Genomic DNA, 13993 nt, shown 5'->3' with positions numbered 1-13993 from the left:
ATAACACTTGGGCCTTCCATGCAAGGATGTCCCAGCACTTCTCAAATATTGACACATTCAGCCATAACTGCCTTAGAAGTATCATCACCACATTACAGACAAAGAAACTGGTGCAGAGACCGACAGATTTCAGCTATATGAAGTGAGCAGCACTAAAGCCCCGCTCATGTCTTCCACTCTTTAATCTAAGGCCTTGGCTACACTTGCAGATGTACAGCGCTGTGAGTTAAACCTGACTTCGTACAGCTGAATAGGGAAAGCGCTGCAGTCTGTCCACACTGACCACTGTCCAGCGCACTCTCGTGGCCACATTTGCAGCGACTGCAGCACTATTGGGAGCGGTGCATCATGGGCAGCTATCCCACAGAGCACCTCTTCCCATTCTGGTGCCGTGGGTTGTGGGAAGGGGGCGTGGGTGCGGGGCATTCTGGGTCCTGTCCAATGCCCCGTGATGCATCGCTTTGCATCCCAGAAATCCCTTTGTTTCCATCCACCTTTGGCGCCATCTTTCAACGGTTTCTGTGCAGCGCGATCTGTCTGCGGGAAATGGAGTCCGAATTGCTGAGGCGTATGCTGATGAGTCTCGCCAGCACGTCACGTTTGGCTGTTGAACTATTCCTTAAGATCCAAAGTGACAGTGAGAGTGAGGGTGAGGAGTCCGACAATGCTATCGAGCCGCGTAAAGCGTACAACATGAAATTGCTTGTGGCATTCACGGACATGCTCAGCACCGTGGAACGCCGCTTTTGTTTCGGGAAACAAGCACCGAGTGGTGGGATTACATGGTCATGGAAGTCTGGGATGACGAGCAGTGGCTGCAGAACTTTCGGATGAGAAAAGCCACTTTCATGGGACTGTGTGAGGAGCTTGCCCCCACCCTGCGGCGCAAGGACACGAGATTGAGAGCTGCCCTGCCAGTGGAGAAGCGGGTCACTATTGCAATCTGGAAGCTGGCAACTCCAGACAGCTACTGGTTGGTCGCAAACCAGTTTGGAGTGGGAAAGTCAACCGCTGGAATCGTGTTGATGCAAGTTTGCAAGGCCATTAATCGCATCCTTCTCAGAAGAACCGTGACTCTGGGTAACGTGCAGGAAATAGTGGATGGCTTTGCACAAATGGGGTTCCCTAACTGTGGAGGGGCGATAGATGGGACGCACATTCCTATTCTGGCACCCCCCCCACCTAGGATCCAAGTATGTTAATCGGAAGGGGTATTTCTCTATGGTTTTCCAGGCACTTGTGGATCACCGTGGGCGTTTCATTGACATTAACACAGGCTGGCCCGGAAAGGTGCATGACGCACGCATCTTTCGGAACACTTGGCTGTTCAGGAAGATGCAGGCCAGGACTTTTTTCCCAGAGCGGAAGATCACGGTAGGGGAAGTTGAAATGCCCATTGTGATCCTTGGAGATCCCGCTTACCCGTTAATGCTGTGAAAACCCTCATGAAACCCTACACAGGGAGCCTTGACAGCAGCAAGGAACGGTGCAACTACAGGCTGAGCCGGTGCCGAATGACTGTGGAGTGTGCTTTTGGCTGTTTAAAGGGCCGCTGGCAATCTCTGTATGGGAAGCTGGATTTGGCCGAAAACAGCATCCCTGCGGTTATATCCATGTGCTGTGCCCTCCATAATATTTGTGAAGGGAAGGGTGAAAGCTTCACTCAGGCATGGACCTCCGAGGTTCAACACCTGGAGGCTGAATTTGCACAGCCAGAGAGCAGGCCTATTAGAGGGGGCCAGCGCGGGGCTGAAAGGATTAGGGATGCCTTGAAGGAGCAATTTGAGGCTGAAAACCAGCAGTGATATCTGGTGCCCTGCACGGGAGTGAAGTGCAGTAGCGCCAATCTTTAGGAATCAGTGTTTGCTAAGCAGACTTGCAGTGCCTGTTTATTTCCTGGTCTAAGGAGTCTTTTACTTTATGCAATAATAAAGAATGTTTTCAAAGCCAAAGAATCCATTTATTGAAAAGAAACAAGGGGGTGGAGTGGGGAACAGTACAATCACAGATTCATGTATGTCCTGTGTGGTGTGCTGTGCAGTGAGTGCTGCACTTCAGGACAGCTATACGGCATGGTGATGGGAGTTGAGTGCAGAGGGTAAGGGTCGTGGTTTTCAGGGCTGGGTGGCGAAGATACTGGTGTTGGAGGCAGCGGGTAGCATGAAGAACACGGAAGTTGGGGAAAGTGGGTTGGAGGTGACAATGGGGCACAATGGAAAGAGTTTTGGGAGAAGGGCTTGGGGGTGGGGGTGGCGTTTGCGGTACTGCTCCTCTTTCTGCATGGCTACCAGCTCCTGGATAGCATCTGCTTGGCGCTCCAGGATGCTTATGAGCCTATCAGTGCTTTGCTGCCGGTGCGCTGCATTTTCCTGGCAGATCCTGCTTTCTCTCTCCCTCCAGTCCTGTGCTTTCTCATTCTCTTTAATAGATTGCCACAGCATGTCTTCTTTGCTTTTTCACGGTCTCTTCCTGAGTCTTTGCAGTCTCTGAGCAGGTGATAAGAGGGATGGCTGAGGTCTCAAGCTTGATGCAGCTGTATAGGCAAAATGCAACATTTAACAGAGGCAGCATTGTTTATACCAGACAGAATAATGATTCCCCCCGCACTTGAGTAGAAGAAAACACACAGGGTCTACACAATAGCATAATTTTCCCGTCCGAAACAGAGCACACATATCCGACGGGAGCCTCAAAATGGTGAGTAAGGGGGACTGATTGTTTCAGGGCTGCACTGTCCTCTGGGTTTCTGTGCCTTGGGGAGAGCCAACAGCTTCAGGGGGCACCTACACTGAACACTGTTCCAATATTTTCCACAGGAGTTTGTCCTGGAAGATATCTCGCTGCTGAGGGTGACCTGGGAAGCAAGGGAGGGTCTTCTACTGCAATGCGGCTTCTGTCCTGGCCCATATGCAGCTTGCCTGTGTGCAACAATGGTCCCCCCACCCCTCGCGGCACAGTGGCGCGGACACGTTAGCCTGGCTGGGACAAGGACCACGGTGGTTCTCCCGATAAACCTGCGCAAGCGCATTGCACACGTTCTGGATGAGACATTTGAGGAGATTACCGAGGCCGGTTATCACGATGTGATGAACCACATCAATGCACTATTCCGCATCTAGGCATGCATGCCTAACCCTCCTCTCCCAAAGAGCCCGCACCGAAAAAATTCCTTCCCGAAAAACAAAACAAAAAAATACTTACCGGGAACCTGCTCTTCCATTTGTCCTCTACCAAGTACCGGCCGCTGCGACTGGCTACCTTCCATCTGGCTCGAGAAGAGCTCCTGGGATGTCTCCATCTGGCACACCACCATCACTCCCATTTTCCTCCTCTTCCTCGCCCCCCCCCCCTCCGGCTCTGAAGTGTCCATGGTGGTGCTCGGAGTGGAGTGGGGTTAACCCCAAGTATCGCATCCAGCTCTTTGTAGAATCGGCAGGTCACGGGGGTGCACCCGAACGGCCGTTTGCGTTGCGGGCTTTGCAGTAGGGTACTCCGCAGCTCCTTCACTTTAATCCTGCACTGCAGGGCGTCCCGGTCACGGCCTTTTCAACATGTCCTTTGATAACCTTCCTGAAGGTATCGTAATCCCTACGTCTGGAGCGCAGCTGGGACTGGACAGCTTCCTCCCCCCAAACACTGTTGAGGTCCAGCAACTCGCCATTGCTCCATGCTGGGGCTCGCTTGGAGACATGGTCACCTGGAAAGATTCACTGATAGCCCGGCGTGGTGTGGAGTGCTGAGCAAACAGGAAGGGGATTTTTAAAATTCCCGGGGAATGTAAAGGGTCGGTCACATGGTTGGTTACCTGAGGCCAGGGCAGTAGTTTGAACTGATGACCAGAGTGGCTAGAACAGGCATTGTGGGATACTGCTGAATAATTCTGAAGGCCATTCACAGTGCAGTGGCCGGCCACACTGGCGCTGCACTTGTTATTCCTCTCAGAGAGTTGGAGTACATGCAGCGCTGCAACCACAGAGATGCAGCGCTGCAAATGCCTTGCCAGTGTGGACGGGGAGTGAATTACAGCGCTGGGGGAGCCTTTACAGTGCTGTAACTCGCAAGTGTAGCCAAGGCCTCAATCATGAAGTGGGGAACAGGACTGAGCTACCCAGGTTCTCAATGCAGCTCAGAGTACTAGATCAATCTTTATCAGGGGGTAGCCGTGTTAGTCTGTATCTACAAAAACAACAAGGAGTCTGGTGGCACCTTAAAGACTAACATTTATTTGGGCATAAGCTTTCCTGGGTAAAAACCTCACTTCTTCAGATGCATAGAGTGAAAGTTACAGATGCAGGCATTATATACTGACACATGGAGGTTTTTACCCACGAAAGCTTATGCCCAAATAAATCTGTTCATCTTTAAGGTGCCACCAGACTCCTTGTTCTTTTTGTTCTTTGTTTCTACTAATCTGTTTAAGCAGAGGATAAACAGTTGCCTGCTCATTGTAGCAACAGCTTCCAGAAGGGTTTTCCACCCCTAGATTTTGGGCACCAAAAATGAGAAGCTCTGGGGAGACTTCTACTGGGAGAAAGAATCTGCACTGTTGTAAAGAGTGAGTTCAGAATTCAGCCCACAGAGCAGACAAAACTAGCACTCATTCCCCTTCCTGCTTGGAGTGCCAGTATTGCAGGTTGCCTACAGGACATGGAATGCACTGAGGCATCAGTGAACATGCAGTGGTATGTAAACTCTCAGAAGACAGCAGGTAGGGCAACCCCAGTTGTCTGGGACCTAGCTCCTCCCCAACCTCTCTTTCTCAGCCACTCACAGCTGGTTCCCTCCCTTGAAGTACCCCCAGAGGAATCTGAAGCACAGGCAGGCAGGAGTGGTTGAGAGTGGCTGAGACGCAAGGGCATCTTGAACAGAGCCAGCTCACATGCAAGGGGAGGGAGAAGAGAATGCCCCCCCGCCCCCTGGGTTTCAGGACCCTGGGAATGAAAGCAGCCACAAGACAGCACGCTCAGGTGACATCTGCTTTATTGGGTGAAGTGTGCCATTTAGGAGTTAGCATTGGGACCCTTCTTCTTGCCAAAGCCTGGCACAATATTGACAAAGCGCCGGTTGTACTGCATGCGTCTCTTGGCACGGCCAGTCTTCTTCTTCTTCTTCTCTTGCTTGGCAACCTTTGAGGGAGAGAGCACGGTTAGCTTTGCAACATGCCAAGAGGGGGTGGGACTCCTGGCTCCTAGTCCCCCTGTGTGAACCACTAGGCTGCAGTGGTCTCACAGTGTTTACGGATATCAAATTGCAACAAACCCTCAAAGTCTGCAGCAGGTGAAAAACAGCCCCAGCCCTGCCCCCACCCCCTCTGGTTACATCAATGCACCAAAAGAATCACTTACCTTGGGAGTCTGGCCTCTCACCTTCCCAGCACGAGCCAGGGAGCCATGGACCTTACCTGGGGAGAGAAATCAGGAGAGCTGTACTCAAGTGCCACAGGACACTGGGTAATATATACAGTGTGGCTGGGACACTGGTGTGGTTGCCCTGGTGGCCAGATTCATTCCAACTTTGTCACTCTAGGCCCTGCATTTTCTTCACTAGACCTTTAAGTTAACCCACATGTCACCAGCATCCTAGTAACTAGCTCCTGAACCTCCTTTGTAAAAGAGACATGATGACTGGGGGCCTCTAAGGATAGGTCTACAATAAAAAGACGACGACGACTAGCACCCTGGCTGGCCCAGATCAGCTGACTCAGTCTCACAGGGCTACAGAACTGCTGCGTAGACTTTCAGGCTCAGGCTGGAGCTTGGGTTCAGACCATGTGAACAGCGAGTCTCCGAGCCCAGGCTCCAGCTGGAACATCTACACTGCTCTTTTTAGCCCCACAGCCTGAGTCAGCTGATCAATGCTCTGAGACTCTGTGCTATGTTTTTTTTTTTTTTTTTAAATCACAGTGTAGATGCATCTTGAAGGACTGACAAGGTTCCCACAACCAATCCAACCCCAGTGGGCTTCAGTCCTAGACTGGAGGGGAGTTCAGTATGTTCTATTCATTCTGGGGCCTCAGACTGAATATGAGGGGCCTCCGAGTGCTGTCTGATGTGGATCCCTGTACAGTGGGCTGAGACCCAGCAAGCTTGTTTTACACAGGCATCCTCCAGGTCCTCTGGCTTCTCATGCACCAATCAGAGCCCCAATGGCTGCGGTGGTCTTAAGTCTAGCATGACCCTGCTGTGGCTGGCCATCGCCTCTTGAAACCCAGCTAAAGAGCTCAGTGGGATGAACTCTTTTGCATGCCTCTTCCACCAGTCCAGGAGCTTTATCTGGGATTTGAGTCCAGTACACCTCTCCCAGAACCTTTTAATGCTTACCACCCAGCATGCGAGCAGCCACCTCCAGGGTGGTAAACTCGCTGATGCCACATTGCCCAATGAGAGATTCATCCTCCAAGGGAGTTCCACCCAAGAGAACAACCTGATCCTCAGATGCGATGCCCTCCAGGGACTCAATGTGAGCCTGATAGGAGACACAAGGTACAGAGAGGTACAGTCAGTTGGTGAGGCCAGGAGAACAAAGCTAATCAAGCACCTTCCTCAAGTCAGCAGGCATCACTGTAATCCTCCCCATAACATGAGGTAGAGGTGTGCTAGCCAAGGGGGCACAGTATCCCAGATCAAAGAGTGTTTCTTTCTGGGCAGCACAATGCTAAAAAGGTTGAGTGATTGGAAGGAGCTCAGATCCCACTGCCACAGATCAGGAAGGAGGAGGACTGATTCATGAGGAGAGTTAGAGCTGTCCAGACTGGCTTTGCAGGGAAAGAGATGATGCATTCCAACAGTCTCTGGGGATATGAATGGGGTAAATGCCATGGAGGGAAAGGAATCCATGCACTAGGGCACAGACAGGAGCTATAGAAAAGCCTGACCAAATTGTTTAGAGTGGCACTGGGGAGGGATACCACTGAGTTATGGGGTGAAACTAACAGCCCTTCATTCAAACTGCAAGGCCAAATGCAATTACTCTGATTACAATTTGGTGTCACAGAAAGTGCCAGGGAGATTTTAGTGACAAGCAATTGGGAATGTTTAATATTTCTTCCGAAGAGCAGACACAAGGGAGTACTGGTTGAGGCCAGCATTGTAAGAGGGGAGAGCAACCCCTCCTGAGCTCAATCCCCCCCACACAGCACAGCCTTTCCAATACCATGATGGGACACTGGAATCAGCACAGAATGCCCCTTACTGACTCAACTCCAGAGCACCTTGGCTTCCTGTGAAGGTCTTCCATCCAAGTTCCGGACTAGGAAGCACATGCTCAACCTATAATGTCAAGATCAAAGCCTGATGTGGTCCAGCTTTGGGCAGCCATGTCCCTATGATTCTCTCAACACAGATCACACAGAGGAAAGGGACCTGCAGTGCCCAATACCTTCTTTGCCAATATTTATGATCAGAAATCAGCAGCAATTCTACCCCTGCCCTTCCCCTCGGGCATGAGCAATCGGCTGAAGGATGCATTGAAAAGCCTTACAGAATTGTTTAGGGTGGCACAGGGGGGGCAGAGAGAGAGTGTGTGTGTGTGTATGTGGATAGCGAATCCTTACCTTAATGTGAGCTACTGTTTCCTGGCCAGACACCTCAAGGGTGTGCAGGTTCTGAGCACGGATGAACAGCTGCATGGTTCCAGCTATGCTGAATGGACAGAACAACAAGTGTTAAGGCAATTTACCTGAGACCAGGCCATTCCCCCAGCAGGCTAAAGACATTAGGTCTCACATTCTGTGGCTACATTGCACTAGACTGGCTGAGAGAGACAAGCAGCTACCCAATACCCTACTGGGAGCTCTACAGATAAAACCCAAACAGGAAATAAGCAGACATTATGAGCCAGTGAAACACCTACAAATAGAACCCAGGAGTCCTGACTACCAGCACCCCTACTTCCAGAGCCAGTGACAAACCATGGAAGAGTGCCCAGAAGTTCTGTCACTGGCTTAAACAGAAGAGCCAGTAAAGGAACTCAGAAGACCTGGCTCCTAGCCCCCTTCTCTAGCTATGAATCCCATATCGAAACATGAGTCAAGTGACTTAGCCTGCAGCAGTAAATCATTGCCTACACAATGCAATCAGGATACCCAAACCCTGGCAAAGGCAGGTATCTCCAAAGGCCCTGGAATTCTGACTGCCTCAGATCAAGCACAATCTAGCCAAAGTCAGTCTCTGCACCTTCCCAACAATGGCAGAGGTTTCAGGTAGCAGATCTGCTAGGGCATAAACAAGGAAACTTTACTGATGCTCCTCCCCGGATAGACTTTGCTGCAACCCGGGCAACAGACAGTACTGGTAAAAAGTCAATGCCACCTACTGGGCCTGGATTAGTCTGAAGGGTTGTGTAAGGTGGAAGTTTGGATACACTTGAGTAGCAGCATCCTTAGTAGTATGCCACAAACAGAACCCAGGAGTTCTGACTCCTAGTCCTCCCCTGCTCTAAAATCCACAGACTCCACTTTCCTCGCAGATCTGGAGATAGAAGCCAGAAGTGGTTCACTAGGGAATGAGGCTTAAAAGTGCCCAGCTGAGCTAGCCAACTTTAGCAGGAGATGCAGAATGGGGAGCCACTTCCCAATGACCAGGTACCTTGGGAGAGACACAAGGCACCCGGCACCATCCAGGGATCTACTCACTAGTCACAATCCATGACATGAGCCAGTCCCAAGCCGTCTCACAATTTGCCTGGGAGCCCCATCTGCCCCTTCCTTGCCCACGTTGGGCTCCTGTTCCAGAACAGGCCAGCGAGGCGCCTGGCCCACTGGAGCGGTGGAACCTCCTGCCTTCACTCACCCAAGGGGTTTCCTACCCGCCACCCTAGACCCATCTCCAGTCCCCACCACAACTGCCAGTCACCCCATGGCGCCCGGGGGTGGCCCCGCACCACGAGCCCCCGGGGGACAGGTGAGGCGAGGGCTTCGTGTCCCGCCCCATTCTGAATCCCCCCTCACACCTCCCACCCACAGCCCCCAAACCACCCTCCCACCGGCGTCACCCACCGCCTGATCCAGCCCCCCAGAGCCCCTCCCAGGCCGCGCTCTCCGGCGGGCAGGACATCGGGGCCTCACTCACCACGAGACGCCACCACCGTACAAGATGGAGCCGGAAAGAGAAAGGAGTTGAGCGGGAGCGCGCACGCTGATATACGTACAGGGAGACGCGCGCGGTGCGTAAAGCGTTACGTCATACACGGTCGTTTGTCGCCCGCGGAGGCGTCCTATTTTTACGTCACAACCCCCCCCCCCTCGGTCCCAGCCGGACGCGGTAACAAGATGGCGGCGGCCATAGCTTTAGCGGGGCTGAGGAGGCGGCCGGGTGGCGTGTGGGGCGCGGGGGCCCGGCGGCTGCTGCAGGCGACTGCCCGGCAGGTACCGGTAACGGGGGCTCAGGTAGCCGGTTCGTCCTTACCGGCCGCCCGCCGCTAGAGGGTGGCTCTCCTGCCCCACTGAAACGGCGCCCGCCGTGGGGCGGGGCGGGGCGGGGCGGGACAGGCAGCGCTCGGCTCCCGCAGGCGGGATAGCACGAGAACAGCACCTGAAGGTTATTTACCCTCCCCCCTTGCATTTCAGAGCCAGACCCAGGACAAACCTGAGACCCACCACCCCCATTATCCCGGGATTGTGGAATCCACTGAAGAATATAAATTTGTGGAGAGACTCATTCCACCCACCAGAATTCCTGCTCCCCCCAAACACGCCGAGTACCCCACCCCGTCGGGCTGGAGAGCCCCATCAGGTAACAGTATAGGGCCCCTCTCCTGGAGCTGGGTTTGGAAGGATTCCATGGCTCAGTAAAGGTCAAGTCAACATGTCTAATTTCCCACAATTGTGAATATTTAAATCAACAAAATGCTTAAAAGCCATGATTTTTCACAACTGGAAATTTAAATTGAAAAAGCTGCTTAAAACATTATCCATCAAAACAAAAATCAAATGCTACCAAGCCCAGTTGTAGCAACTGTTGTTGAGTGCCAAGTTTCAGAGGGGCAGCTGTGTTAGTCTGTATCCACAAGAACAAGGAGGAGTCCAGTGGCACTGTAAAGACTCATTATTTGGGCATAAGCTTTTGTGGGGGGGGGGGGGGGAAACCCCACTTCTTCAGCTGTATGGAGTGAAAATCACAGATACAAGCATAAATATATATTGGCACATGAAGAGAAGGGAAGTTCCCCACTTGTAAGGTAACTCTCTTCATGTGCCAATATATATTTATGCTTGTATCTGTGATTTTCACTCCATACAGCTGAAGAAGTGGGGTTCCCCCCCCCCACAAAAGCTTATGCCCAAATAAATCTGTTAGTCTTTAAGGTGCCACTGGACTCCTTGTTTTTGTTAAGTGCTGATTTAGCATGCTGTGCCTGTATCCCAGTTCTGCATTGACTAGCTCCTCCCACCAATGAGATAAGAGCCCAAGATGGTGCTATTGTGAGGAAGACCAGCTTTGGCCTGAGCTAGAGGAGTGGTCTCCAACCTTTTTATGCTCAAGATCACTTTTTGAATTTAAGGGCAACCCAGAATCATCACCCCCTCCCCCCCTTGCTTGCTCTTCTCCAACCTCACTCATTTTCACTGGCCTGGGGTAGGGGCAGGGCTGTCCCTACCCATATGCAAAGTATGCAGCTGTGTGGGACTCCACATTTCCTGGTGCCCTGTGCAGCTGTGTGCTGCTCCAGCCCTGCCTCTTTCCACCCCAGCCCTGCCCCAACTCCACACTTTCCCCAAAGCCCCAGCCCTGCTCCACCCCAGCCCCCACTCTCCTGAGGACTGCAGCAGGGCTGGGCCTGCACTCACCGGTAGCTGGAAGTGCAGCAACCCAGCTGTGCTGCCAGTGAGTGCTGGGGGTGGTTCCCTCCTGCCCCCCAAGCCAGCCCCCATGGAGGCCTGGGGACCCCCCCTTGGGAGGGGCTGTGTATGCCCCAGAATAGCTAGGGATGGCCCTGGGTAGAGGGTTGAGGTTCGGGAGAGGGTGCAGGCTCTGGGTTGGGGGGTTTCAGTGTGGGAAGGGGTTCTGGGCTAAGCCTGGGGTAGAGGGTTCGCATGCAGTAGGGGGTGAGGGATGGAAGCTCTGGGAGGGAGTTTTGGTACAGGGGGGTCAGGGCTGGGGTTCAGGAGGGGGTTTAGGGTGCTGGATCTGGGAGGGGGCTAAGAGTGGGGTGCAGCCTCCTGCTGGGCAGAACTTACCATGGGTGGCTCCTGGTCAGCAGCGCAGCAGGCTAAGGCAGGCTCCCTGCCCACTCCACTCCTGGAAGGGACTAATGTGCCCCTGCCTGCTGCCCCTCTCTGCAAGCACTTTCCCTGCATCTACCATTGGCCACAGCTCCCTGTTCCCGGCCAATGGGAGCTGCTTGCAGGCAGGAGCAGTGTGCAGAGGGAGACCCCTGCTCCCTCCTGGGGCCTGCACTGGCCATTTCCAGGAGCTGTGTGGGGCCAGGGCAGGCAGGGAGCAAGCTTTAGTTGTAGTCCCACTGCACTGCCAGAGATCACAATCGACTGGGAGATCATCTAGGATCGAGGTGACCGCTGTTCCACAGTATTTTAGAACATTCAATGCTCTTTAAGTGAAGGGGAATTAGTGTCACACCTACATTTTTTCCACTAGATTATGGGTTATGCTGCAGTAAGTGCATTGAATGTTAGCAAGTCCCATATGCTCCTTAAAACGTTTTTCCATTTGATTTTAAAGTGGTGGGTTTTGGTCACAGTACTATATATTCCTATGACTAGGTGCCATTTGTCTCTTTGAAAGTTTACCCCCATAGTGCTGCATAACCCTGAAGGGTATATGAGCCTAGAGCAAAAAAGATACATTTTCTCAGATCAGAAGGCACCCAACCTGCAGTACTCTGACTTCTAACAACACAAACTGGCCCCTAACTCTGGCCTCGCTTCCTGTAACTTATTTTGAGCTAGTCACTGTTGTTTGCATCTTTTATTTCAAGGATTTGTGGTTTTAAGAGTAAGATACAAAGTGATCAAGGCTTCTAGTAGTCCTTCCAGTAGGGTATGCTGCCTCTTTTCCTGGAATAGGCTTACCCCTCTGTAAGCCTATTCCAGGAAAAGAGGCCTTCTAAAGCTTGAGAAATACAAGCCTTGTTAAGCAGTTGGCATCAGAAAAGTGACTAAAATTTATTCCAGTCAGATTTTTAGCCAAGCTACGGCATATGAGCAGGCATCAGTTCTGCCTTTGTGCATAAGTCAGCTAAATTCTGATTGCATTTTTGCCAGGAACAACCCAGTTGGATTTTTAGATGGTACTGGGAGTCTATGGTACGGAGAGTAGAGTTGCAAACTGAGATGACTTGAGTGTCACCAGGGTCACTTTTCTGATCTGAGCTCACTAGTGGAGCATGCAGAGCAGACAGTGGTCTGACCTAGAGTTGAAATCAGTTTTTTTTATTAGATACTCCACCTGCCCTTCCTTACTTTGTGAGACGGTCCCGCATGCACAACGTTCCAGTCTATAAGGACATCACCAGTGGCAATAGGAGGATGACTGTTATCAGGAAAATCGAAGGAGATATCTGGGTATGCACCATTCCAACTCATTCCTAACAGCCTACCACTGATGATACAGCTTCTTAAACAATGCATATTCAGTGATTCTCCTTACCCCAAAAGGGAATGAAAATTTAATAGTAGGAGAATGTGTATTGAATGTATCCTGCAGAAGTCAGTTTCACAGCCAATCAGAGAAATATAGCTAGGGTCCTACCAATTCACAGCCCATTTTGGTCAAATTCAGTCATAGAATTTTAAAAATGGTAAATTTCATTTCAGCTATTTAAATTTGAAATCCAATGGTGTTGTAACTGTAGGAGTCCTGACCCAAAAAGGAGTGTGAGGGGAGGGAGTCAAAAAGTTATTGGGAGGTGGGGGAGGGGGGTGGTTGGTTGCGGTACTGCTACTCTTACAGCAGCACGGCCTTCAGAGCTGAGCAGCTGGAGAATGGCAACTGCTGGCCAGGAGCGGAGCTCTGAAGGCAGAGCCACTGCCACCAGCAGTGCAAAAGTAAGGATAACATGGTATAGTATGAGCACAGAAGTAAAGGTGACAATACCGTAGCCCCCTAAAATAACCTTGTGATCTCCCTGCAACTGCCTTTTGGGTCAGGACCCCCAATTTGAGAAACACTAGTCTCCCACCCCCCACCAAATCCCTATAGTATAGGGTAAAAGCACACAAAAGACCAGATTTCATGGTTTGACACATGTTTTTCATGGCCAAGAATTTGGTAGGGCCCTAAATACAGCTTTGTAAGACAGTTACATATTCCCCAGAGTAACAGCCACTACAGTGATATTAGTTAGGAAAAAGCTAATAGGGATGCTATACTAGTCCAGAATAAGGAGCAAAGCTTTCTTTCTTGAGGAGAGATCATTTTCCTCCTTGCATGGATGCAGAAAATGGAGAGATCTATTTGTTAGACTCATCTACCACCCCAGGAAACAAAATACCAGACTAGCTGGACCACTGACACTGCTATTCTGGCAGCTCCTACAAGACATAATTAACATAACACTAAACAGTTCAGAGATGTTATGCCTTACACATGCCCAGCTTTAAACCAAGACAGTCAAACTAGCTCTTAACTGCTGAAAGCCTGGCCTAGTGTTTGATGCCTATAAACTTTTGGACTGTCATTATTTGATAGTTATATTGAAACTTTATTCTTGTTCTGTTTCTTTAACCTCAGGCCCTGGAAGAGGAAGTTAAGGAGTTCCTCACTCAGCTTGCTGGGAAACCACCACCTATTCAAGTCAACGAAATCACCTGCAGCATCCGTATCAAGGGCTATTTTGACAATGAACTGAAAGAGTGGTTGTTGAACAAGGGCTTTTAAATAAACCAACTATCCCGTTTTCTTTGTGCTGATGGATGCTATCTGTCCCCTTCTGAGGAAGATGTGTTTTCTTGCTCAGATCTATCCTAGCCCCAGATGAACCAGTCTTATTTTTTATGCAACAGCAGCAAGTGTCCACATAATGTCCTATTAGCACA

At 51.1% G+C, this 13993-nt stretch overlaps 2 protein-coding genes across 2 annotated transcripts; one reads left to right on the top strand and one right to left on the bottom strand.

Moving 5' to 3' along the window:
* Window positions 1-4963: 4963 nt before the first annotated feature.
* On the bottom strand, window positions 4964-9153 carry FAU (FAU ubiquitin like and ribosomal protein S30 fusion). The gene is made up of 5 exons (XM_054034209.1): window positions 9069-9153; window positions 7553-7640; window positions 6321-6465; window positions 5346-5401; window positions 4964-5126 (listed from the first exon to the last, which is right to left on the bottom strand). The coding sequence occupies exons 2-5, from the start codon at window positions 7625-7627 to the stop codon at window positions 5001-5003; spliced, it is 402 nt and encodes a 133-aa protein (XP_053890184.1). The 5' UTR covers window positions 7628-7640; window positions 9069-9153; the 3' UTR covers window positions 4964-5000.
* A 70-nt stretch (window positions 9154-9223) lies between these two features.
* On the top strand, window positions 9224-13855 carry MRPL49 (mitochondrial ribosomal protein L49). The gene is made up of 4 exons (XM_054034207.1): window positions 9224-9364; window positions 9566-9731; window positions 12396-12520; window positions 13689-13855. Exons 1-4 carry the CDS (start codon window positions 9269-9271, stop codon window positions 13833-13835), a joined length of 534 nt encoding a protein of 177 aa, XP_053890182.1. The 5' UTR covers window positions 9224-9268; the 3' UTR covers window positions 13836-13855.
* Window positions 13856-13993: the final 138 nt, after the last annotated feature.

Source organism: Malaclemys terrapin, chromosome 7 (genome assembly GCF_027887155.1).
Source record: "Malaclemys terrapin pileata isolate rMalTer1 chromosome 7, rMalTer1.hap1, whole genome shotgun sequence".
In the NCBI taxonomy this organism is placed as follows: Eukaryota; Metazoa; Chordata; order Testudines; family Emydidae; genus Malaclemys; species Malaclemys terrapin.
Note: the sequence above shows the minus strand (reverse complement) of the source record. Positions and strands in the feature narration are given on the sequence as shown.